The following is a 24,368-nucleotide window of genomic DNA, read 5'->3' on the forward strand; positions in this document are numbered from 1 at the left end:
ACTCTAGAGAAGAAGGGTCTGCTCCGGCTATACACCCGCCCAGCTGAAAAGACGTTGACGGCTTTGACCTTGAGGGCTTGGCTGCTGTTCATGTGGAAGATGCTGTCATCTTTGGATGCTGTCCCCCAGAGGATTGGAGGAGACCCCTTCTGGTCTCCACTGCTCCATAGGGAAGCTTCTTCTGCATCAGGCCCGAACAGTTCCCGAGGGCTTTCCCTCTCCACTTCTGGAGTTTCTTGGGCTGGTCAAAACAGACACAGATGTGTACAGGATACAGTCGGCTGGGGTGATGGGACAGGGTACCAGTCCCGCTGGGTCCATTAGTAACTGGCATCAGGCTGGGCATTTTTTGGGTTTGGGGGGGTTGTGTTAGTAGAAGCTTATGGCTGGAGTCAAGGCTGGGCTGAGGGTGGACGTGGGGAAAGGTGGAGTTCAGGGGTGCTGGTATGAATCCGCCCAGGCTGTGGGGGAGGGACCAGGTGTGCTGTACTGCTGAGAACCCTCACCTTTCTGGTGCATCAGAAGCTGATAGAGATGGCCCAAAGCTTCTAGACTGAAGCTCTGGATGGTTCTGTCAGAGTCCTGGCACAGGAGCCCCAGCATGGCCACCAGCTGCCCGATCCTTATGAAGTTCTCCTTGGTCTATGTAGAGAGCATGGCATTGACGTGGGCTTACCTTACAGCATCCCACTGGCTACTCATGCATCCCAGAATGGCCGCCACCAGAGGATCTGGATGAGGACTTGACTCCAAAACTTAGTAATCAAGAGAAAAGAATGGGGTAGTATAATATAAACCAAAACCAAAACCTTAAAACAAACACAGAGAACTTCCAGATGAATGAAGTGGTCTTAGGGCCTAAGTGTCTTAGGACAATGAGCTTGTAGGAAACTATCTAAATTGTCATTCTGATCTCAGCTTTGGAGCCAATAAAACTATTTACAAAATAAGTAGCCACTCTGTGGGCCACAGTTACATTAAAAATAAAAGATTTATTGCAGGGCAGTGGTGGCACCTGCCTTTAATCCCAGCACTCGGGAGGCAGAGGCAGGCAGATGTCTGAGTTTGAGGCCAGCCTGGTCTACAGAGTAAGATGAGGGGGGAGATGAGGAGCTGGAGAGGAGTGGAGCTGAGGAGGTGAGGAGCTGGGGAGGAGTGGAGCTGAGGAGGTGAGGAGCTGGGGAGGGGAGGAGCTGGGAAGGGGTGGAGCTGGGGAGGTGGTGCTTACACTTAGGCAGCATTTATCTGTCAGGAATTTGAAGAGTGTTGTGCATCTGTGCACCGCCCGTTGTCGCTCCTGAGTCTTCTCTGATGTCAGCCAGATGTACAGGTGCTGCAGGGTGGATGTGTTAGGAGCTTTGCCAGACCCCCAGAAATGGCCATCCCTGGCCACCCCTCAGAGTAAGACTCTTTGGTTTTTACCACGTCCAGATTCAGCTTCTCCTGATTCCTTATCAGTCTCTGTCCCTAGAACCACCCTTCAGGGCTACCTTCTTCCTGTGCAGCAGACACATTCTCTTCCCCATAAGTGCTCAGCCTGATGGGTGCCAGGTGGCCCTTTCTAGAACCTTCTGCCATGCACACAAACAGGGATGAACTTGCCTCTGGTAGAGGCTGGGCATTGATTCAGACAACTGCATGCAGAGAGGCTGGGTGGTCAGCTGATCTAGACACAGGGTATTTGGAGATAGAGTGGCCCAGGAATGCCTGCGGAAACCATTGTGACTTGCACTGGTAGAAGCCACTGCCACCTGGGGACACTCCTGGAGTGCACGCTACTTCCTTGCTTTGGAGCTCTCTTACCTGTGTTCCCTCTCCTGACTTCCACCTGTGCACACCAGGACTTGGAGCTCCTGCTTCTCTTGGCTTCTTGATAAGGCCCTGCCCCTGCTGGGCTGAGCCATACCTTAACCCCTTACCCTCCGGGCTCCAGTGGGTCAAGTTACCTCTACTCTGACCTACTGGGATTGCTCCTGCCTCTGCCTGGCCCCAGGCTACTCTGTGGCTCCTTCTCTTCTCAGGGATGACTATGGTCTTCATTCAGGGCTCTTTAGTGAACTTCTATTGGTCCTGACCTCTGGCTTTGGTGGAGTTGGTGTGTCTTCTGGGTCAAGGCCCTCCTCCTAGGCTATTATTATCTGCTGAGTGGGCTCCCTCCCATGGACACCTTAGTGGGCAGATGATGTGGTTTATGGGATCCATATCCTCGAGGTACACTGAGGCATGGGCATAGGTGGTAGGGGAAGCCATTTCCTCAGCAGATGATGCTTCCCTGTCCCCTTTAGGTGCTCTAAACCTCTAGACATGTGAAGCCTACTGGCCAGGTCCTGCTTCTTGTGGCATGTCCTCTTTGGGACTCTCGGGCCAGAGCTGTGTACCCCTGCCCTGTCCCCCAGCTGCCAGAAGCCCTCACCGATAGCAGGAAGTGTAGCTCATTGGCTGTGGGGTTCTGCACCATGAAACACTGCAGCATGTGGTCCAGTGCCTCCATGGTCTGGCTGAATAGTCCCTGCGGAAGAGAGGAGGTCAGCAAGGTCCTGTGGGGGTGAGGCCCCCAAACTTCTACAGTGTCCAGCGGCCCCCACTTTCTGCATGTGTTCAGGCTGGGCTCCCACAACTGACAGAGCCCATTACTGTGTTTGCAAGGGGGCTGGCCACACAGGTATGGATACTGGTTAGAAAGGCCTTGGGAACCCACCCATGGCTACAGGACAATTCAGTCCCAGCAGGGCTGACTCCATAGACGCTGTAGACGTGTGACCAGGGCTGTCTTGTTCCAGGACCCCAGGGTAAAAGGGATGTTATTACTGAAAGTAATTTTTCATCCCAAAGCTCTTAGCAAATTTTAATTCCATTATCTATTTAGCATGTGTGCAAGCGTGCACATGCATGCATGCATGCACGCATGCTGCAGTATGTGTGTGGAAACCAGAGGACAATTTTCAGCCATTTGTTCTCTCTTATTATGGATTCTGGGATCAAACTTAGGCCATGGAGGTTGAGTGGCTAGCACTTTTACATAGTAGCCATCCCATCTTAAAAGTTTTCAAAAGGGGCCTGGATAAACACCTTTCCCTGGTCCTCAAAAGACATGGCTGATGTGACTTCTGGGGTTCATGTAAGCCCCCTCAACAGTGTTTACCACTGGCATGTTCAGGGAAAGGGGTTGGATGTGTAATACAAGTAGGGTTCTTGGGTGTATTCAGATCTTGGCATCCTCACTATTGATTTTTTTCTTTTGAACTGTCAAGTCACTGTGGGAAGGTGGGAAGGGTACACAGACAGGTGTGGAGCTCACTTCACAAAGCTGTCCTGCTGTCCTTTGATACTGACATGCCGGGCTAGGACTATGCCTAGCAATCTCATGCGCCCTCTGGTGGTAGCCATGAGACATAACATGTATCTTTTCTGCAAGGCCTGCTAGTATTGAAGAGGGTGGATCAGGTGACCCAGGCAGGCAGATAGGTGTGGCGAAATAGAGCTCACTTTCAGGAAGGTGACTCCCTAAGCCACCTTAGTGTGGCAGAATAATTTCCTGCAATATCAGGGAAAGCTTCTCTTTAAGAGAGCCATCTCCCCTCTTCTGTGAATTCCTGGGGTTGGCATGGGGCTTGGGAAGAGCGAAACACAGTGGCAACTTTGCCTACATGGATCTTGGATCAGCTGTGCATACCATACCATTACATACAAAGTTCCTGAGCAGGCACACATCAGGCAAGCCACCTGCCTTAGTAATCATGGCCCGTGACCCAGGCAGGTAAATGTCAGAGCCTTGAGGCCAGTACCTAGGGCCTCCACCCTGCCTGTGGAGTGGCCAGCCCTTGCTCTCCATCCAGCCACACACAGCAGACTGAGCCTAGTGTCCTGCCAAAGTCCCCTGGGCTTTAGTGCACGATGCACCTGGATGTTGGGTGGTTCCAGGAGGTGGGAAGAGTGTTTCTCCAGGACATCCAGCTGTGGCAGGGTAAAGATGCTTCGGAAGCAGATGGAGAGGAGGCGGGATTTCCTGTCCATATCCATGGGTGGCCTCAGCTCACTGTTGGGAGGGTAAAGGATCCTGAGGGCCTGGGATTGTGAAGGTAGAGGTCAGGGTTCAGGAGTCCCCTATCGTCTGTTTCTGACAATGCAGCCTTTTGCTGCTTCTACTTCTGTGTGTGTGTGTGTGTGTGGTTTTTTTTTTTAAGTATTTATTGTTGTTTTATGTACATTGGTGTGTTGATTACATGTATGTATATGTGAGGGTGTCGGATCCCCTGGAACAGGAATTCCAGACAGTTGTGAGCTGTCACATGGGTGCTGGAAATTGAACCTGGGTCCTCCGGAAGAGCAGACAGTGCTCTTAACCACTGAGCCATCCCTTCAGCCCTGGCTCTTTGCTTCTTACTGAGATTTGTGCACCCATCGGCCTCCCCAGTCTTCTACTCCTCTATCAACTCAAACCCATGTCAGCTAAGGGCCTTCGGAGGCGCTGTTCGTGCAGCTCTGTACCTGCAGGGCTCACTGACTCACCCGTGCAGGATTTGCTTAACAGTTCCCTTTCAGTCAGCCACGGCCATGCCCTGGACTCTAGCAGAGCACCAAGCTTACAGGAACAGTCTATGAAGCAATACTCTACCAGCTGTCATGTCAATCAGCCTCGATCCAGTGCTGGGGCTCCTACCATGAAGATGTTACATTCTCCCTATCTCCCTTCCTGCTTCAGTCTCTTTCAGCACCTTTCCCTGTGGCGTATGTATCCCATCTCAGGGGTACGTTTGGAGAACAGAGGTGTTTGCTGCTGGCTTCCAGCTGTGTCCCCAGAGACCATGCAGGGCCTACCACCTAGAGATCACCAATGGCTGTGCAGCAGGTGAACAGGAAGTGAAGGCGAAGCATCTGGAAAATGCAGTCAGAGTGGATAGCCACCAGCTCTACCTGGCAACCCTGCCAACGGCCATGTAGATTGCCTGCGATGGTCTGTGAGCAGGCAGCTCTGAGCACCCTGGTCTAACCTCCTCCCTAACCTATGAGTGGAAAGATAAACCGGGTCCTGCATCCCTGGCTCTCTAGACCCAGATTCATCCCTTCTCCCTGGGGCTTGGCTAGGCCTAGATGCTTGGCCTCCTTGAGTCTTCCCTACTTGAGTATCTGGGAGAGGGAGTCAACTCTGTGTGGAGTGGCTGTGCTCAGACTAAATGTCCCAGACCCTTCATTGCCCGCTGTGACCTGCGGTGGCTTAGCTGCTCTGCCTTGCAGTGCTTTGATGTCTGACGTCCCTCCACTTTTGTCCTGCTAGCAGCCTGGGCAGAGAGTTGGCAGTCACCACAGACTGTAACCTACCAGAGGCTGGAGATAATGTTGATGGCTTGCTGACGGATGCTGGTGAGCAGTGTGTCTTCCGGTTCTTTCTCAATCATTGTCTGCAAGTCCACAGGAGAAGGTGCAGAGGCTAGCAGACCCCACCTCTGACACCAAGTCTTATTCCCACTACACGCAACCTGGGTGATGTTGCTGCTTGTCTTTATCTACCTTGTAGTGAAAATCATCCCACTTTGCTGCTGGGTCTCAGGCAGGGGACAGGAGCTACCCTGTTTTGATCAATGGCCCTTAGCTCCCCACACTACTGCACAGCTTCTGAAATCCACAGTGATTGGTTTGAGACCCAAGCCAAGAAATTATGCAGAATGGAATGTGTTGGCCTTTCTGGGTCTCAATGGCATTGCCTGTAATGTGGGCATACCTGTTCTGCTCGGGGCCCCAGCAAGACCCAACTATGTGGAGTATTTCCAGATGGGGCTGGGACTGTGCTTGCCCTTTCCCAGGTCTGAGGGAGGAGGCTTCCCGTACCTAGGAAAGCTGCTGGTCTGAGAGAGGAAGCTCTGCCTAAAAGGGCTAGTCTGAGAGAGGAAGCTCTGCTTAGAAGGGCTGCTCTTCCTGTGCACATACCATCAGACACTCGAGGAGTTCGCTCGTCTGGGAGAACTCGTAGCTGTGGGCACCTTCACTCCGGCTGATGGCCCCCACCAGCATCGTGACAGCCGTAAGAAAGCTTTGTTTCAGGGTCTCATCCTGTGTAGGTCAGGCCCCAGGGCACAGATCAGGCTGACAGCCCAGGAGCTTGGGGGAGAGAGCAAGAAGCGAGGCCAAGGCCACCATCTTCAGGCACGCTTGAATCAGGGTGAGAGGGGCGTGGTGGGGACCACTGGGCTGGGAGCTGGTGGGTAGGGATTTCTTTAGGAAGGGGCACATGCTCTTGGTTTAAACGTGTAAATTCCGTGAGCCTGGTCAAATGTGAGAGGGGCCTGTGAGGGTTTCTGGGGTGTGGTGACTACAGCCTTGATGGGTAGACTTAGGGCTGGCCATTATGACAACCCAGGCTATGGTGCTCCTTAAAGAAAGGCATCACTCTGGTCTCTTAGGATCCAGCCCTCCCCTAAGTGAAAATCCAGAAGTGGGGAATGGGGTCCTTATCAAAGCAGAAAATTTTCAGGGATGATAAAGGCACCAGGGTAAAGCACAGCACAGGAGGCTTGGCAGGACGGCAGGGGAGTTGGACACAGGCCAAAGATGGCCCTGGGCTTCTCTGACTCCGCGATTGGGGCAGGGCAGAGCTGGAGTCCTGTTTCTGTCCCGGGGAAGGTGCCGGACTGGGGTGACGGTGAGCAAGGTAACTTGTACCCAAGAGCTAAAGCGGAAGTAGAAGATCATCCTGGATAAGATGTTGTCCACCCAAGGCAGGATGTAGCTCTTGGCCCAGGCTGCCATCTGGCCGTAGGAGAGGAGGATGGTGCAGCTGGCCCACTTCCACCGAAGGTCCTCAAGGTTGTGGCTGTGGGGCTGGGTAGGAGTGGATTTGGTGTCGGGCCTTGCCCGCAGTCTACTTGGGGAGTGGTGAGAGGGGGTACCCTGATCCCAGCAAGGTGGGGGAGGGGAGTGTCTAGAGGGTCTTTTTCACCAATGAGAACAGCAGCAGTGGAATTGGATTTTTAGGGAGTTGGGCTGATTATACTGGGACATTAAAGGTGATGTACCAGGCTCCACTGGAACTGGAAGAGTTGGGGTCTCTCCTGTGATAGCCCTTTCCCTATATAGCCCAGCACCCTGAGGGGCACAGCATACATGTGTGGGCTGCCAGGGGCCTGGAAAGATCACACTTCTATCCGGACAGACATTAATGGGCAAAGTGGAGTTTCCTGCTTAGGTGTGGCCCAGAGTCACCTCTCTTATCAGATGTCACTACAGTACTAGCCTGGTGACATTGCATAATAGTGACAGGTACCCACGGAGAGTCTGAAGCATGCACTTCAATTCTGCCACTTGCCAGATGTGAAGACCCAGTGGAGCCTTCTCTAGGTTGCAGGGTTAACCATGAACAGACCACCAAGAGCATGGAGAGCCTCCCCAACCCAGGAATCCCCATGGAGAGGATCCCAGCACTGTCTTCCTGGGGCAATCATGTGGGGTGCAGTAAGGTGGCACAGAATGGAGCCCCCTCCAATGTTCACAAGCAGTTCTTGGGCCAAGTGTTCACCTTTTGGACAAATCTTTGCCTCAGTGACAACCATAAACCTGCAGTGGCTGCTATGCTTCCCTGCATGCAGTGTGAGATTTGATGTCCACCCCTACTCCCCCATCCCCAACCTACAACCCCAGGAACCCTGAGTTGATACCTTCAGGGAAAAGTTCTGTAGGCTCCACTTGAAGGGTGTGCTCCGCCCAAACTGTTCTAGGATGGCCCAGGCATCATCTAAGTGACGTACTGCAACCAGCCCGACTGTGAGAGCAATGCCCTGTGGGCAGAGTCCCCTGAGTCTGTGACCAGAATCCAGCAATTCCCCAGTCCACCAGCAGGGGGCAGGAACTCACACACAATTTAGGACCTGCAGCTCAGAGCCCAGATACCTGGGAGGTGTCTCTTGTGGAGTCTGGTGGGTGGAGTTGGGGGTGGGGAGAGGAAGAAAGAGAGCTTTTGGGGTTGGTTGTCTCTCATGGCAGCTCAGCTCTGAGCAGACATGCTCAAGGGTAGCAGTGAAGCCACATAGGAGATGCAAGAGATGGGATCAGGGTTCAGTTTGTGACTGAGTCAGAGTTCATGCTGTGCAGCCTTCAGGACCTGACAAGGATCAGGCCTCCATGTGCGTGCATGGTCAGGTCTCAGATTGTGAGCAGCACCAGGGCTCATATTCTGACTGGAGAACCACAGAATGAGAGTTATAAGGACTCAGTATGAGAGCAGACTCAGGAGGTCTCAGTGTTAGGAGCAAGGTTCAGTGTGGGATGAAAACAGGGGTTCAGCGTGTGACCTTTAGGGCTCACTGTGGGAGTGGGATTAACTGTGCGTGCGCAACCATCAGGGTTCATTGTGAAACCAGGTAGGGGCTCATTCTGTGACTAGGGACATGGCTGAGTATGAACAGGGTCAGGGCTTGGTGTGAGACAGGATCACGGTTGAAGGTGTGATGAGAATCAGAGCTGTGTGTGATGAAAACCAGGAATCGGTAGGTGGTCAGCACAACTCAGTTTATGACCAGGGTCAGTGTGTGACCATGACCAAAGCTGTGGTTTGGGTTAGAGGATCAAAGGAGACTGGGCCCTCACCTCCCTCCTGCCTGGGCCCTCACCTCCCCTTGCTTTGGCCCTCACCTCCCCCCTGCTTTGACCCTCACCTCCCCCTTCCTGGGCCCTCACCTTCCCCTGCCTGGGCCCTCACCCCCTAACCCCTGCCTGGGCCTTTACCTCCTCCTGCTTGAGCCCTTAACTCCCCCCTGGTTTGGCCGTCTCCTCCCCCTGCCTGGACACTCACCTCCCCCTTGTTTGGGCCCTCACCTCCCTGTGACTGGGTCCTCACTTCCCCATGACTGGGCCCTTACCTCCCTTTGCTTGGCCCACTGGTGAGACGTTTCCAAGAGGGTTTTGAGATGTATCCTCACGGTAGTGCTGTTCTCCTCAGCTTGAAGGATTAGCCCATAGTAGGTAAACAGGAAGGCCTGGTGGGGTTCAACATCCTCTCCTGAGTGGGACCCACCTGACCTGAGCTCCTATGACCAACTTCCCTGGGCTCCCTCATCCTGAGGCCACCCTTCCTATCTTGCCCCAGGATGGCCTAAATCCCAGCCTGTGGTGAGGGAGGGAGACACTTCTAGTCCAGCTGCCCAGACCTAGTTCCTTTGCCCTTTAGATCCACCAATTTTGTCCAAGGGCCCTGTTTGTTCCATGACAGAGCCCATAGGCCTGTGTGGTGAACAGGCTGGGGACCTTGGGAATAGTGGGGGGGCCTACCTTGTCTGGGGAGTGCTCTTGCTGTGTCCTGCCAGACTTGGTGATGGCCCACAGCAATTCCTTGGACCACACGTCCATGTTCAGAAACGGCACCGACTTTCTGGCCATCTGTGGGCAGGTGAGGTGGACAGGGCTGGAGGTACTTTCCCCTCTGGAGCCTGAAAGCCCTGGCTTCATTATCCCCTGTTCCTCCCTCCTCTAAGTTTTCAGTGCTTGAGCTTATTGTGTAGATCTCAGAGAAGGGGAACACGTATCTCAAAGCACCCCTAGCTGTGTTCAGGATATCCGAAAGCCTGGGAGGCTGCAGTGTGGTATCCAGCCACATTCCCAGCATGAGCTGAGGGCTTAGCACATACGAGTTCAGGGTTAGCAAAAGTGGCCCCGAGACAGGGTGGGCCCCATCGGCCGGGGTTCAGTCTGTTTCCCAGTGTGGTTCCAGTGCCTGGCCTGGTGCCAGCCTGTAGTAGACGCTCAACTGGTTCTTAATGAAACGAGGAATCAACACAACGACCCTTCTAAATGCAGGATTCTGGAAGGTTCCATCTTAGCTCAGTAGGATGGCTGTAATGACGTCTAAGAGACCTTCATTTCCAATCTTCCCAGATGCAGTAAGTCAGTGAGCCTGACATTTTTGTTCCCAGCATTCTTCTGGTGTTAGGGACATCCCTTAACACCCAACTCTTAGAAAAATATTGATAAATGGTCAAAGAAGTTTGTTTAAAACATATAAGCTAAGTTAAAAGATACCGTTGAGAGTATGGTATCCCCTGATCTCTCTTTTTGGAACGGTAATATAGATTCTGTGCCACAGCATGTTGGAAGTATGTCATTTTCTTTTAGATTTTACAGGTCACAGTTAAGGGATTGCCTTGAGTCCTGAAAGAGACTAAACTTTGGACTTTTCAACAATGTTGAGACCGTGAAAAGCTCTGAAGACTTTTAGAGTTGGATTAAATGCGTTTTGTTCTGATATGGCTACAAGCCCGTGGGGACCAGGAATGGAATGTGATTGCTTGAAGGAGAATGGTCCCCATGGCTCATGTATTTGAATGCTTGGTCCCTAGCTGGTGGAACTCTTTGGGAAGGATTAAGAGGTATTGGAGGAGGTGTGTCTCTGGGGGTGGGCTTTGAGGTTTCAGACGCCTACAACATTTCCAGCTTACTCTCTGTCTCCTGCTTATAGATTAGCTGTAAGGTCTCACCCACTGCTCTGGCCCCGTACCTTCCTGCCTGCTGCCATGCTCCTCACCGTGATAGTCCTGGACCTTCTGATTTGGAAATTACAAAAGGGAACATATTGGTGAAGGAGGTATACGCTCAACCTGGCCGATACTGAAGAACTCGGAATTAGGGGCCGAGGCAATGGCTCAGTGGCTAAGGGAACTTACTGGGCAAGCTTAAGGACCTGAGTCTGAATCCTCAGCACCCACTTTAACGTCCCCAACCCAACCCAACAACAACAAACAAATCAAGCACTGTTGCATGTGTCTATAATCCTAGCAACATGATTATCCTATGATATATATTTTTTTAAAGAAATGGAAATTAATACTTAACTTGGTCCAAGACTGTGTAGAGACTAGATTCATAATGTTATTTCCATTAAGTTAAAATGGAGCTGGGAGATTTCTATTGCTGCTGTCCTAGGGTCTTTCTCCTGTGGGTTTTTTTTTCCTGCAGTGTGGTGATGCTGGGTGGGAACAGGCTAATGTGCCACCACTCTTGTCAAACTTGACACATACAATTATGGTGTGGTGTGTACTCCTTGATCATGATAAATGACTCTGTTGCTGGCTTATGCATCCACTCCTTTGATCATTACTTGAGTTTCTCTCTCTCTCTCTCTCTCCCTCTCTCTCCCTCTCTCTCTCTCTCTCTCTCTCTCTCTCTCTCTCTCTCTCTCTCTATATATATATATATATATATATATATATATATATATATATATCTCCTCACGCTACAACAATGTCAGTAGGCAGCAGCCCCATACAGCTTGTACCGTCTTTTACTTTCATCAAAGCCCTGTTTGCACAGTAATGAAAATGCCCAACAGATCTGTGACGGAAAAGAAGTGCTCTTTGGTAGCAGGGTGATTGAGTTGACAGCTTTACGTATGTTGTGTGTGTGAACATTTTGGCAGCACCAATTAAAAAGCAATATTGACACAAATTAAAACCCAAAATACATTTGTTTAGGCAACTAAACTTTTAGTTAGGGATTTATCCTAAAGGAGTCCTAAAATGAGAGACACCATGAACCCAAGGGGGAGTGTCTTGCAAGGCCGATGACTATCTTAGAGCGCCCCCTGTTGGTAGTATTGTTTATATCATTTCCTACTCTGGCTTTTCCACCTCTGGGATAGGATTTGCTCTCATCAGATGGCAGAACCTGATAAAAGCTTGCTTGTCCTGGCTAGGCCCTGCTCTCTGTCCGTTCCCTGCTTTCTAGGATACAGAACACATGGCAGGTTGATCCCAGAGTACTGTGACTCCTGGGAAGCTCCTCAGAAGCAACAGGGGTGTGTGTGGGGGGCATCAGGGGGTCCTGTCTTTTCACCCAGTCCCTTCTGTCTGCTCGCTGTGAAGAGTACCGGAGCCTCTTGTCTGCAATGCAAATGTCAAAACCCTGAAAATTAAACATTTGCCCCCTGTAGCTCTGTAGTCTCCTCTGTGTGTGGCCCAGTCTGTCCCTAGCTGGTGTGGTATGGATTGCAGGACTCGTGCATACCCGTCTCTGCAGCAGGGGCAGTTGTCTGTGTTTCTGTCTGGGCATGCACTCTACACTCTGTTTAGAGCTTCCAGGGACTATATAGGACAGGCACCACTTAGAAAAAAATCAGAATATTTGAAACTTTGAAGCCTATTTCCAATAGATACATATTATATACTATATAATATATGTGTAACATATGTTATATAACACATATATGTGTATAACTTGTATCTGTGTAACACACATATACATAAATATAATACATAACATATATGTGTATATAACATATATACAACACACACACATACACACACACACACACACACACACACGGCCACAGAGATGGCTTAGTGGTTAAGAGCACTGGCTGCCCTTCTGGAGGAACCGAGCTTAGTTCCCAGCACCACATGGTGGTTCACAACCATGTGTAACTCCAGTTCCAGGAGACCCATTGCCCTTTCTGCAGGCCCTGCGCAGACATAGCACACAGGCGTACATGAAGGCAGAATGCCCATACACAACTTGAGGGAGTTGGTTCTTTCCTTCATGTTCAAACCTGGGGATTGAACTCAGGTCATCAGGGTTGGTGTAAGCACCTTTACTCATGGAGCTTTGTTAACGTTTAAAACATCCAGGCGTAGTTAACGCACAGTGAAGTTCACAGCACTGAGTGCAAGAGACTGAGCACACATTAGAACTGCGAGCTTCATGTACCTTCTCGCTCCTGGAATGTGCACAGAGCTCCCGAGACTCGTCACCAGCACTGCCCTTTCTGATAATAAATCAGTGTGGACTTTTCCGGAATTCCTTGTATTTAGAATCCTTCAGTGTGTGGTGTTTTTTTTTTTTTTTTTTTTTTTTTTTCACTGAGTATTTCCGAGATTCATCCAAGCTGCTGCCTGTATCAAACTTCGTTTTCTTTTTTTGATTTGGAATTTGGTTGTTTTTAATTGGTTTGTGTTCAAGAGGCTTCCCCTAGTCTTGGCTTCCTAAGGTGGACGTCGGGTTGTGGGTTCAAACTCTGCCAGCCCTACATGTCTCCAGTTTGAGACTAGAGCAAGGACGGCTGCTGTGCACTTTTTGTATTGGTGTGCAGAGTCCACAGAACAACTCCAAAGGATTCCCGGGTCACAGAACTCCATCGGATTCCTCCACGTAAACTGGGCATTTTCCTTGCTGGAAGCAAATCTCAGGAAAACCCCAACAAGCCAGCTGCTGTCCTGAATAGACAGACCAGACCTCATCTGCTCTTAGTCACTGTCAGCGGATTGGTGACACCTTTCACCTTCGGATGAAGTGTGATCCAGTTACCTCTCCTCAGGTTTGGAGGTGGATTTCAGACCTGCTTTCTTGTGTCCACTTGCTAGGCATCTAATGAATAAATCCATCACTCTTTCAAGCATGCCGTTCAGTGACTGGCCTGCTTGCTGTGCAGCTGGCAAAATGGGCTTGGCTGGGAACAGGAAGATTGCATGTCATTCTCAAGGACTACTGAGACTTTCTGCTTCTTCTTGTTTCAGTTCTGACAGTCTGAGTTTTGCAGGCAATCCTTTAATAACTGAGAGTGTTTGTGCGGTTAATTATTCTGTGCTGAAAGAGACATTTCCCCCCTCTTAATCAGTGTGGTGATCTTCTGTGAGGAACCTGCTTTCCTTTCTTTGTATTTGCTATGTAGACCAGGCTGGCCTCATACTTAGGGCACTTCTCCTGTCTCTGCATCGAGTGCATTTTTCCTCTTTTCTATTTATTTTGGGTTTAGTTTGTTCTCCCTCAGTAGCTTCTAACAAATGAATTTTTATATCCTGACTAATATATAAAAAAAAAAGCTTTTTGTACCTCAGGATGTTCAAATATGTTTTCATTAACACTTAACTTAAAAATATTTTTTCTAATTTTCCTTCAGATGTCTTTATCCCCTACATTTTACTGAGAAGCTACTTGTTTAATCTCCAAGCATTTGGAATGTTTTCAGATATATTTTTAAACACTGACCTCTAGTTTAATTTTTGGTCAAACAAGTTTTCTGTTTGGTTTTAGTCCTTCTAAATTTATTGGATGTTGATACACAGCTAGCGTGTAGCAGAGAGAGGCAAGTCCTATTCATCGCAGTGAGGATCACCAACCAGATGAATGTGACTAGTGATGTCTCTGGTCCTCCAGTCCTCAGTGAGGACTTGCCATCTCTTGCCATTCTGCTTCATCTTTTCAACCCCACTCCTGCTTCCCTGCCTGCTGTCTGCCACAGTGCTGACAATCAACACTAAGCCGGGCTCCTTGGGTTCCACACTGGACAAGACCTTCATAACCACCTGTGAACCCATTTCACAGGTGAGCAAACTAAGCAACAGAGAGGCAAAGGAAGTCAGTCCAGGCCACAGTTGTGAATAGTTGACGTTGGAGTGCAAACCAGTACAAGCCTCTCACTTGGGAGTCAGAGATGGGCCTGCCTGCCATCAGACTGCTTCTGGGATTGTCACATCTTTAGTCCACCCAAGCCTGTCTCCCTTCTTCCCAGGTCTTAACACTGGCCCCTGTGTCTCTTCTAGTCCCCCAAGTTGAGTGACATGAACTTGTCTGTGTTGAGCATCTACTCTGTGCCAAGTGTCTAGAGACCAAGATCAAATCCTAGCTCCCACGGTGACCTTGGTTAAGCCACCATCTCCCGCTATGCTGTGTGCTTATCTGTATGTGGAGACTCTGTCAACCCTCCTGCCATCCCTATTTCCCCCTCCTCCCTCCAGTTCCTTCATTCTCTCCACCTTTCCCATTTACTACTTCCTCAAAAGCCACAAAAGGGGTTCTAGTGTAAGCTTGCTGTCCCTCACTTGCTGAGATCCCTCAGAAATTCTGGGGTGATGGGCTCCCTCTGTACCTGGGAAAGCAGATCTTTCCAGTTCTTCCTGTCTTCTTTCTTGAGAAGCTCCTCTGTGGGAAAAGAGGGTAGGCTACAGGCCAGGTCTTGCACATCCCCCAGACCCCATCTGCTCCTGCCCGGTGGGATCCACAGGGATTTGGTAGGGCAGCCTCCAGTAGGAGCTGGAATGGGGTCTAGAGAGCTGGGTTGGAATCTGGCACTGCCTGCACGCTGTGTTCAGGGAAGCTGCTTGCCTTCTTTGGACCGTATTTCCCACTGGTAAATGGAGGGGGTCCTTTGAAAGCATGGCCTTTTGGGATATGCTGTGGTCCCTTCAAGTATGGAAAAGTAAGGCTGGGAAGGGATACTTGGTGGGACTGAAGGCCTTCTAGGAAGATTAGAAATATCTTCCCAGAATATCTTTGGAGCCCTGCTTCTTCTTCCTGCCCGACCTTGTTGGCTGCTGACCTGCAGCTCCCAAGGCCTGGCTAGATGTGGCGCATACTGCCTGCCTCCTATTGGAAGCCCTCTATAGTGGGCCTTCTGGGCAGCTGGCCCTGTCACAGCCAGTGCCTTCTCAATTGGGAATTTTAAAGAATAGCACATGCATGTGAAAAAGGTGAATAAATGAAGTGAATGAATGAAGCAGGCAGAAAGCCCAGGGTCTGATGTAAGGCAGCCTCAGTGACCCTAGCCATCAAAGCTACTTCTTTTGAGCTGAGATTCTCATCTGCCTTGTGTGTCCAAGGGAGAGCAACGTGACACAGCCAGTATAGGGGGGTGTCAGGGCAGAGTGACCATCTCATCTCACAGGGTCTGGACCAACTCCTGGACCAACAACAATGTCTATGAGACATTGCAGAGGTCTCCTCCTACTGCCTGTCTCTTGATCTATCCTGTAGCAGCACGTACCTTGAGAGAACAGGATGCCCATCACATAAAAGAGGCTGCGGTGTGGGAAGACACCCGTCAGGAGCTCCGTCTCCAAGTGCTTGGCCACTGCTGGCCATGAATGCCGGCAGAGGGCTAGTAACACATTGCTGGCTGCGTCCTGATATGTAACATCTAGTTCCTGGGCAGGGGAGAAAGGATGGTGGTCAAGGGGGCTGGGAACAGATGGAACAGGGGGAGAGTGGTATATACCAAGCAGGGCAATTCCACATGTATTGCCTTTACTGAGCCATCTTTTGGATAGAATACAGGCTAAGGGAACCTGAGATGGGCTGTCTCCTGATGCTGGGCTTTCTAGAGCCCAGAACACAAGTGCTGTCTTTGCTCCCCAGCCTTTGTTACCACTCTGTTCCTGCCAGGCGTTCCAATCCTTCTTGCGCTAGTCAAACCCATGTTTATCTGTAAACCCACTCCCAAGCCTGCTTTCAGGACACCCATTCATAGGGCCTCTGGCTAACATCATCTTTCCCAAGGAGCTCAGGCAGCTTAGGACATCAAACACCCCCTCCTCCCCCTACTACCCTCCAATTCTTTGCACCATGAGTTTTGAGCAGAGGCTACATTTCCAACTTAAGACCTCAGCTTGGACAGCCACTGTTTGTAACATTAAGTCCACAGCAGAGTCCAGCCAAGCAGCTCCCTGTCTGCCTGCACGAGGGTCAGACAGCTAGGAGCCCAGTGCCTGCAGCCCAGCTGGGTGCCACACAAGGCTCTTTTCAGCAAGTGTGCTATGTTTTGCCAAACCTGCTTCCACCCACTCAGGGTGCTGTTGGGTGGGGTTGGAGAGAGGTGGATCCAGCAGGGTACATCTGCCTGCTCGAATCTGATGGTTTGGCAGCATCAGTAGGGGTAGATGTCTGAGGCCCCTCCCCCTCCTCCTCTCCCTGTGATGCAGGAAATTGTCCTATGAAATCAATATACCACTTATGGCTTATTATAGGCACGGTTGTGAGGGCCTCTCGTTAACACACTGGATTGAATTTGATTTTGCGATTTTAAAAAAACCAACCAAACAAAAAAACCCCCTAAAACCTCCCCATAACATCACAGAAGTCTCTCATCTAAAACTATATTTAGGAGATTAAAAAGAGGGAGTAACAGTAATTATGTTCTGACAGCCAGGAACTGAAGGACAAGGGAACTGAAAATCTAGGGCTATGCCAGCAGCAGGGAACACTGAGATCTGGCCCCCTCACTCAGTGCCACCCCCTGCATCTGGAGGGACCAGTGGTCTTAGCTCCCTAACCTTTGGAACTATGGTAGCAGTGAAGGGGCTAGAGGGCAAGCCACACTGGGCAGAGCTCTGGGCATGACAGGGAGGAAACCACACAGCCTACTACCCAGTACAACCCAGAAACAACTGACTGGAGAGTTAGAGGCTGAATATAGACAAAGACATCAGGTAAAACTCGTTAAGGGCGAGGGAGTCCACTCAGTTGATACAGTACCTACTGTAGAAAGCGCAAGGACCTGACTTCAGCTCACAGTATCCACATACAAAGGACCTCATGCAGGGCATGAGGGTGCATGCTTGTAACTCTCCTGCTGGGGAGACAGGGGCAGGTAGATCCCCAGGAATGGCTGGCCAGAATTTTGTAATCAGTGTGCTCCATGTCCCAGTGAGGGACAATGTCTCAAGAAACAGTGTCCTTCTGAGGAATGTCACATGAGGGACCTGTGGCCTCCATGTACATGGGTGCACACACACACACACACACACACACACACACACACACGGCCACCATGAACATGGACTCCCGCTAAACAAAAAGTGAAAATCGATCGATGTCACCGGAACAAGAAGAGGAGGTGACCTTCCTGGATGCTATTAACAGTGCATGCTGTGGCGACATACACCTTCCCCCCGCCCCCTTTTTTTTTCATGGTTCCTTGCTCACAGGCCCCTCCCCATGCACGGTAGAGCACAAAATCTAGAATTATCTTACACGTCCTGGCTTGCTTTCTGTTGCTATGGTAAACACCATGAACAAAGCACTTGGGGAGGAAAGAATTTATTTCATCCGTAGGTTATAACCCGCCATGTAGGAAAGCCAAAGCAGGAACTCAAGACCGGAGCTTGAAGCAGAAACTGGAAGGATACTGCTTACTGGGTCTCTTCTAGCTTCACATCAGCTACCTTATTTATATAGCCCAGGCCCAGCGGCCTAGGGATGGTGCTGCCCCAAGTGAGCTAGGCCCTCCTAAATTAATTAGCAGTCTTGAAAATGCCCCACAGACAAGCACGAAGCCCAGACTGAGAGAAGTGCCTCCTTAGTTGGGGTTCCCCGACACCCTTGTCTTTCTCTGCCTTTTTTGTTTTGGAGCAGATCAGAGACCTTCAGACCTGCCTTGTCCCATGGTGGTCATATGACCTCCTTATTCCAGGGACTTCCGCCCTATGCCCTGGAGGAACGTTGTTGGTAGCTCTCAGCAGCAGGAAGAGCCTGAGCAGACAGCCTTTGATTATCGTCCAACCCCCTCTCCACCCCCAGCCAGGTCATTTACAGGAATTAGAGTCTAAACAGGAACCAGAAAGGTCAGGGTTTACAGATTCCTTGCCAGCTCAACCCAAAGAAGTTTCTGGAAATTAGGAGTACCTGGAGAGGGCAGGGATGGTCCTTCCTTCCCCACACATCCTTCTAAGCACGTTCTCTCTTGCTTTGCAGTTTCTCTTGCAACAAATGAATAGGTTTGAGAGCATCTTCCCCTGAGTTCCCTTAGCTGCTTGAGATAATTAAGTGAAGATGGGGAGGTGGTTGTGGGTGTCGTGGTCTGTGGTCGTTGATCAGGGGGATGGGTATAACACCTGGTGCTGTGATGATGTCTAAAGGGGGCAGGCAGCCTAGGGACTGAGCCCAGCCTGCGGAGATGAAGGCCACCAACAGGTAGAGAGTGTCAGAGCCTCCTCTTGGTTTGGGGATGCCCTGCTGGTGCCTACAGCCTCAGAGCTGCTGGATGTCGGAGCCACCCACACACCTCCAAGGTCACAGGCTCCCGAAGCGCCCGAGGTGGGAAAGTGAAGACAAGATGCTGGTTTCCCCTAACACCCAGACGGGGAAATGAAAGAGGACGACTCTGTGAACAAAATCGAGATCTCTTGAAAATTAGACTTCTGAAGAGGTGACATGTTAGAAGCTGCCAGTGTGTGACTGTGAATGAGAAGTGTCATGGTAATGGGGGTGGGGATTTTTAATCCCAAAGAGGAAGACAGAGGAGCAGCAGGACTCCCAAAAGAGGTGACAGAGAAAGACAAGCTGTACAGGGTACAGAAATAAAACCAAGCCTCAGCCCTGGCTCCCCCGCACCCCTAGACTGGGGTGGGATGGGGTGAAGGTAAAGCCTCATTTACATGTGTTATAAAATTTGAGAAATAAAGATGAAGAGGGGTGTAGGAGGCTGGGGAGAAGGCTCAACAGAAGCCACTGCCCTTGCTGAGGACCCAAGTTCAGGTCCCAGCATTCATGTTGGGCAGTTCACAGTCACCTAACTCTAGCTTTAGGGATCCAACACCCTTTTCTGGCCCCCTTGGACACTTACGAGCGTGCGCGCGCGCACACACACACACACTTAAAAAATGAAGACAAATCTTTAAAAATTCTTAGTGTGCATATGTGTATGAGTATGTGTGGGCACATGTGCCAAGGTCATGTGGGGGTCAGAGGACAGTTTTGTGGAGCTGGCTTTCTATTTCTATGTAGGATCCAGGAACACAGCTCAGATCTCTAGGTTTGCATCAAGCTATTTCACCAGCCCAGGTTTGTTTGTTTGTTTATTTTTTAACTTAAAAAAAAAAAGCTTTTGTATTTTTCACCCCCTCTTTGTCTGATATTATTCACAAAGTGTTCTTTCCTGTTCAGATTTTCATCTCTTGCTTTCTCCCTCTTCCTCACCTTCTTCCTTTTCCCTTTCCTTGTCCCCTTATTTCATTTAATGTACGTGAGCATACTGTCACTGTCTTCAGACACACCAGAAGAGGGCATCAGATGCCATTACAGATGTTTGTGAGCCGCCATCATGTGATTTCTGGGACTTGAACTCGGGATCTCTGGAAGAGTAGTCAGTGCCCTTAACCATGAGCCATCTTTCCAGCTCTATTTTATTCTTTATCATTGTGTGTGTGTGTGTGTGTGTGTGTGTGTATTATTGCTTACTTTAACCATTGTACCTTGACAGCTTACTTTGTCTACATAATTTTTGTCATTCTCTTTTCTGCAGCAATCGGTGGCGTAGCAGTTAGCTTTAACTGAGTTCAGTTATGTTTCTTTATCTGCTGTGGATTGGTGTTATTGCTGTTGTAGTAGTTTGCTTTCTCTTTTCTGAGTGGTGCTTGGGATTTAACCCTCGAAGAGAAAGGCTAGGAAGACGCCAGAATAAAGTCGGAAGAAGCAAATACCCCAATAGATGAGCAAACCACACAGCTCAGGAACACAAGAAACATGAAAAAGCAAGGCAGTGTCACTCCTGCAAATGACCATGACTCTTCAGCTACTAAGTCAAAGATATGAGGAGGGTTCAAATGCCAATGTAGTAATAAAGATACGAAGTGACAGTAAAGTAGATCGAAATGAGCAGCTAAAGTAGAAGAGAGACACCGAAGAACCTGGGCAGGAGAGCCAGCAACACCGAGGAATTCATTAAGAAGGCAGAGTGTCAGAAGACAACCAACAGAACAACAGTCAAACAGAACGCTGGAAACAAAGAACTGCCGATCCGAAGGCCAAGTCAGAAAAAATTAGGAACTTAATATGAGGTTGAACAGATTATTTTTTCTTTTAAGACAGGGGTTCTCTGTGTAGCCCTGGTTGTCCTGGTTGACTCTGTAGACCTGGCTGGCCTTGAACTCACAAAGATCTGGCAGCCTCTGCCTTCGAGTGCTGGGATTAAAGGCATGTGACCATGGATGAGATCTTATATTCAGAGACCAATAAAAGAACAAATAAGCATGGTCATAAGCTGTGGGAATTCAGAGGGATAACTACAAAACCAAACATGAGAACCAATGGGTAGGAAAAGGAGCTAGAATACAAATGGAAGGCCCAGGAAAACCTATTCAAGGAGAATTATAGAGGAAAATCCCCAAAGGAAGGGACAGAGAGGGCATCTTAGAACAAGAGTAATTTAGAACCCCAAATAGACATGCCTAAGGAAGAGTCACTCAGTGCAGTTATAGTTTAAAAGCCACGACTACAGAACAAAGACACAGGGCTGAATATTCAAGAAGAGAATGCCAACTCCAAGCCCAGCTGATCAGACTGACACCAGACTTTTTCAGGGCAGAAGCTTCAAACCCTCTTTGAGCACTGAGAGGCAAGAGTTGACAACCCAGATACCACACTCACCAACCTTCCCTTAAAAATTAATGGGGGAATAAAGACTATGGAGAAATGGAGAATGAAATCTACAGAGTTTTCTCCAAAACAAGTTCCACTGATAGTTTATAGGATGAGTCAGTACGTACATGAAAACCAGAAATACATGCATTATCAGATCATAATAGAACAAAACTAGAAATAATATCAAGAGAAACTACAGAAACTATACATACGCTGGCTAAATGATGTCCTCTAGACACGAGTGCTGAAGAAATTTTAAAATTCCTAAAAATCATATGAAAATGAAAACAGCATCCCAGAAATTCAGCAAAAGAGGCTCTAAAATGGAAGTTCATGGGCAAGTGCTTACATTAAAACCTCCTCCTCCTTCTCCTCCTCCACCACCACCGCTAGAAAGAGAAATAACTCAAATAAAAAGCTCAAAAATGTATCTCTAGCTCTTAGAGGACAAGAGTAAGCTACCAGATGGGATAGAACGGAAGATCCGGAGGAAGTGAGTGACAAGGGGACTATAGAGACAACAGAAAGACATTGTGATTGGTGAGCTGGTTTTCTGAAAAGATACACTGTTGCAGACTCTTCGTAGGGGGCACCTGGAAGGTTAAACTCTCAGTGTTGTTCCTTCAAGGCAAAGCATGGAAAACTTGTTGTCAACCCAGTGGTCTGGGGTAGATATGCTTTCTAGCCTGGTGACCTTTGCACAATCTGTGTGGCAGGAGCCTTTCTGCCACCACACCCTCCCCCAGCCCCATCTCATAAGCTTGCTTTTTTCAGTTAACCTATAGATCCTATCTTTATGGAAGATGTCAGAGACTCTTTAACGAAGAGTTTCAATGTAGTCAGATCTGAATTGGGTTTAGCTTACTTTGTTCCTCAAAGAGATTTAGGTAAGCTTTGTTGTTAATGTGAGATTTAGTTGATCATCACAGAAATAGGTTTACTGTTTTATATATATATATTTTTAAACCAGATTGTGTTGTGCTTTAATAACCCTAAAATAAACTACTTGGGGGTCAGACTCCTGAAGTTTGAATGAACACCAGATACTGAGAGTCCTGTTGAGCTGAACTGCCGTCTTGCCTCCCACAGCTTACTACTCTGCTGCCATGAAGGTTGCAGAGGCACCTGCGACTCTTAGAAATGCAAACCAAAAGAAGAGAAGAAACAATTACAAAGTTAGAGATGAAGTGGGGGCAGAGGGACATTATAACTGATACCAATGAAATTCAGAGGATCATTAGGGACTACTTTAGAAGACATGGATAAATTCCCAGAGACACATGGCCTGACCAAATTAAGTCAAGCGGCCAGAAACAACCCTAACAGATGTAGAAGGAGCAGAACAGATGAGACAGTAGTGAGAAACCTCCTAACAAAGGAATCCCACATCTGGGTGAGTCTTTAAAGAATTAACATCAGGACTCCTCAAATTGTCCCATTTCACCGAGAGGGAGAATACCAACCTTATTCTACAAAGCCAGTATTATCCTGATATCCAAGTTGGTTACTTTTTACAATCACTAAGACTCAGCATCTGACAAAGACATCTCAGTGGAGGATTAGCTCAGGTTCAGTTTGAGAGGGAAAGTATGACAGGACTTGTGGGTGGATTCCTAACATCTTGGTGTGTTAGAAAGCAGAGAGAACTTGAGATAGTGTAGGTCAAGTCTGTAATTTCCAAGGCCTGCTTTCCAGTGGCTCCTTTTCCATAACAAAGCCCCACATGGTTAAGGTCCCACAACTTCCTAAAACAGAACGAACATTGAGGGGCCAAGTGTCAAAACACATGAACCAGTGAGGAACACATCACACTTAAACCAGAACAATACCTAACTCATATAAAGCCATGAACACACACACACACACACACACACACACACACACACACACACAGAGAGAGAGAGAGAGAGAGAGAGAGAGACAGACAGACAGACAGACAGACAGACAGACAGAGACAGAGAGACAAGAGGCAGAGAGACAAAGTTCCCAAATGAACACAGAAAAACTTTCAATTAAATACTATCAGACCAAATTCAAGAACACATTGATATCATTGTGGAGGTTTGAATGATAATGGCCTCTATATTTTTATATGTTTGAATGCTTGGCTCCTAGTTAGTGGACTGTTGGTGGACTGGCTGGTTTTCTGTGCCAACTTGACACAAGCTGGAGTTATCACAGAGAAAGGAGACTCCCTTGTAGAAATGCCTCCATGAGATCCAGCTGTAATGCATTTTCTCAATTAGTGATCAAGGGGAAAGGGCCCTTGTGGGTGGTGCCATCCCTGGGCTGGTGGTCCTAGGTTCTATGAGAAAGCAAGCTGAGCAAGCCAGGGGAAACAAGCCAGTAACATCCTTCCATGGCTTCTGTATCAGCTCCTGACTCCAAGTTTCTGCCCCGTGTGAGTTCCAGTCCTGACTTCCTTTGGTGATTAATAGCATGTGGAAGTGTAAGCTGAATGAACCCTTTCTTCTCCAACTTGCTTCTTGGTCATGATGTTTGTTCAGGAATAGAAACCCTGACTCAAGACAGTTGGGAAGGATTAGAAGCCTTTGCTGGAGGAGGTGTGTCCTTGTTGGAAGAGCTGTTTTGTTGAAGATGGGCTTTGAGGTTTCAAAAGTCAACAGCAGGTCCAGTCTCTCTCTCTCCCCCCCACCCACTCTCTCTCTGCCTGCTGCCTGTGGATCAGGAAAAGGAATTCTCAGCTACTTCTCCAGCTCTATATCTGACTTCCTGCCGCCACAATGTTCCCCCGCCATGGCCATGATGACAATGGACCAACCTTCTGAAACCGTAAGCAAGCCCCTCAATTTCAGTGCTTTCTTTTATAAGAATGTTCTTGGTCATGGCGTTTCTTCACAGCAACAGTGAAGACAGAAGTTGGGACCAGGGAGTAGAGTATTACTGACAGGCCTGAGCATGCGGGTTGTCTGGAGGAATATGGAAGATTTGGGGACTTGGGACTAGAAAAGTGGATGAACGTGTTAAGTGGCGCTTATGAGGCTGTAGTAGAAACAGGGCAGACAGCTGTGCTGAGGGTGATGTGCAGTATTGGGGGCCCAGCTCAGGAGGTTTCTTTCAGAGACCATTCTTGTGATATTTTGGCAAAGAATGTGGCTGCTTTTTGCCCTTGTCCTAAAAATCTGCCAGAGGCTAATTGAAGAGTTTTAGGTTAATGCCACTGGCCGAGGAGATTTCAAGACATTAGTATCGACTGCATCCTGTGCGTCCTGTGGTTATTAGTGCCCACTTTTATGCAG

The 24,368-nt window shown here is 48.9% G+C and overlaps 1 protein-coding gene across 4 annotated transcripts in view; it reads right to left on the minus strand.

The window, feature by feature from the left end:
- LOC117719251 (maestro heat-like repeat family member 5) overlaps positions 1 to 24,368 on the minus strand; it is a 65,405-nt gene that overhangs the window by 19,754 nt on the left and 21,283 nt on the right. For all 4 annotated transcript variants that reach the window (XM_076911483.1, XM_076911482.1, XM_076911480.1 and 1 more), the window contains exons 5-17: positions 15,737 to 15,896; positions 14,843 to 14,895; positions 9,259 to 9,366; positions 8,850 to 8,966; positions 7,650 to 7,769; positions 6,658 to 6,816; positions 5,926 to 6,048; positions 5,320 to 5,399; positions 3,901 to 4,036; positions 2,414 to 2,509; positions 1,229 to 1,333; positions 507 to 642; positions 69 to 241 (exon numbers count right to left, since the gene is read on the minus strand). In XM_076911483.1, the coding sequence (XP_076767598.1) occupies positions 69 to 241; positions 507 to 642; positions 1,229 to 1,333; positions 2,414 to 2,509; positions 3,901 to 4,036; positions 5,320 to 5,399; positions 5,926 to 6,048; positions 6,658 to 6,816; positions 7,650 to 7,769; positions 8,850 to 8,966; positions 9,259 to 9,366; positions 14,843 to 14,895; positions 15,737 to 15,896 (1,566 nt within the window). The remainder of the gene's footprint in view (positions 1 to 68; positions 242 to 506; positions 643 to 1,228; positions 1,334 to 2,413; positions 2,510 to 3,900; positions 4,037 to 5,319; positions 5,400 to 5,925; positions 6,049 to 6,657; positions 6,817 to 7,649; positions 7,770 to 8,849; positions 8,967 to 9,258; positions 9,367 to 14,842; positions 14,896 to 15,736; positions 15,897 to 24,368) is intronic.

The sequence above is a fragment of the Arvicanthis niloticus genome, chromosome 13 (assembly GCF_011762505.2).
Source record: "Arvicanthis niloticus isolate mArvNil1 chromosome 13, mArvNil1.pat.X, whole genome shotgun sequence".
In the NCBI taxonomy this organism is placed as follows: domain Eukaryota; kingdom Metazoa; phylum Chordata; class Mammalia; order Rodentia; family Muridae; genus Arvicanthis; species Arvicanthis niloticus.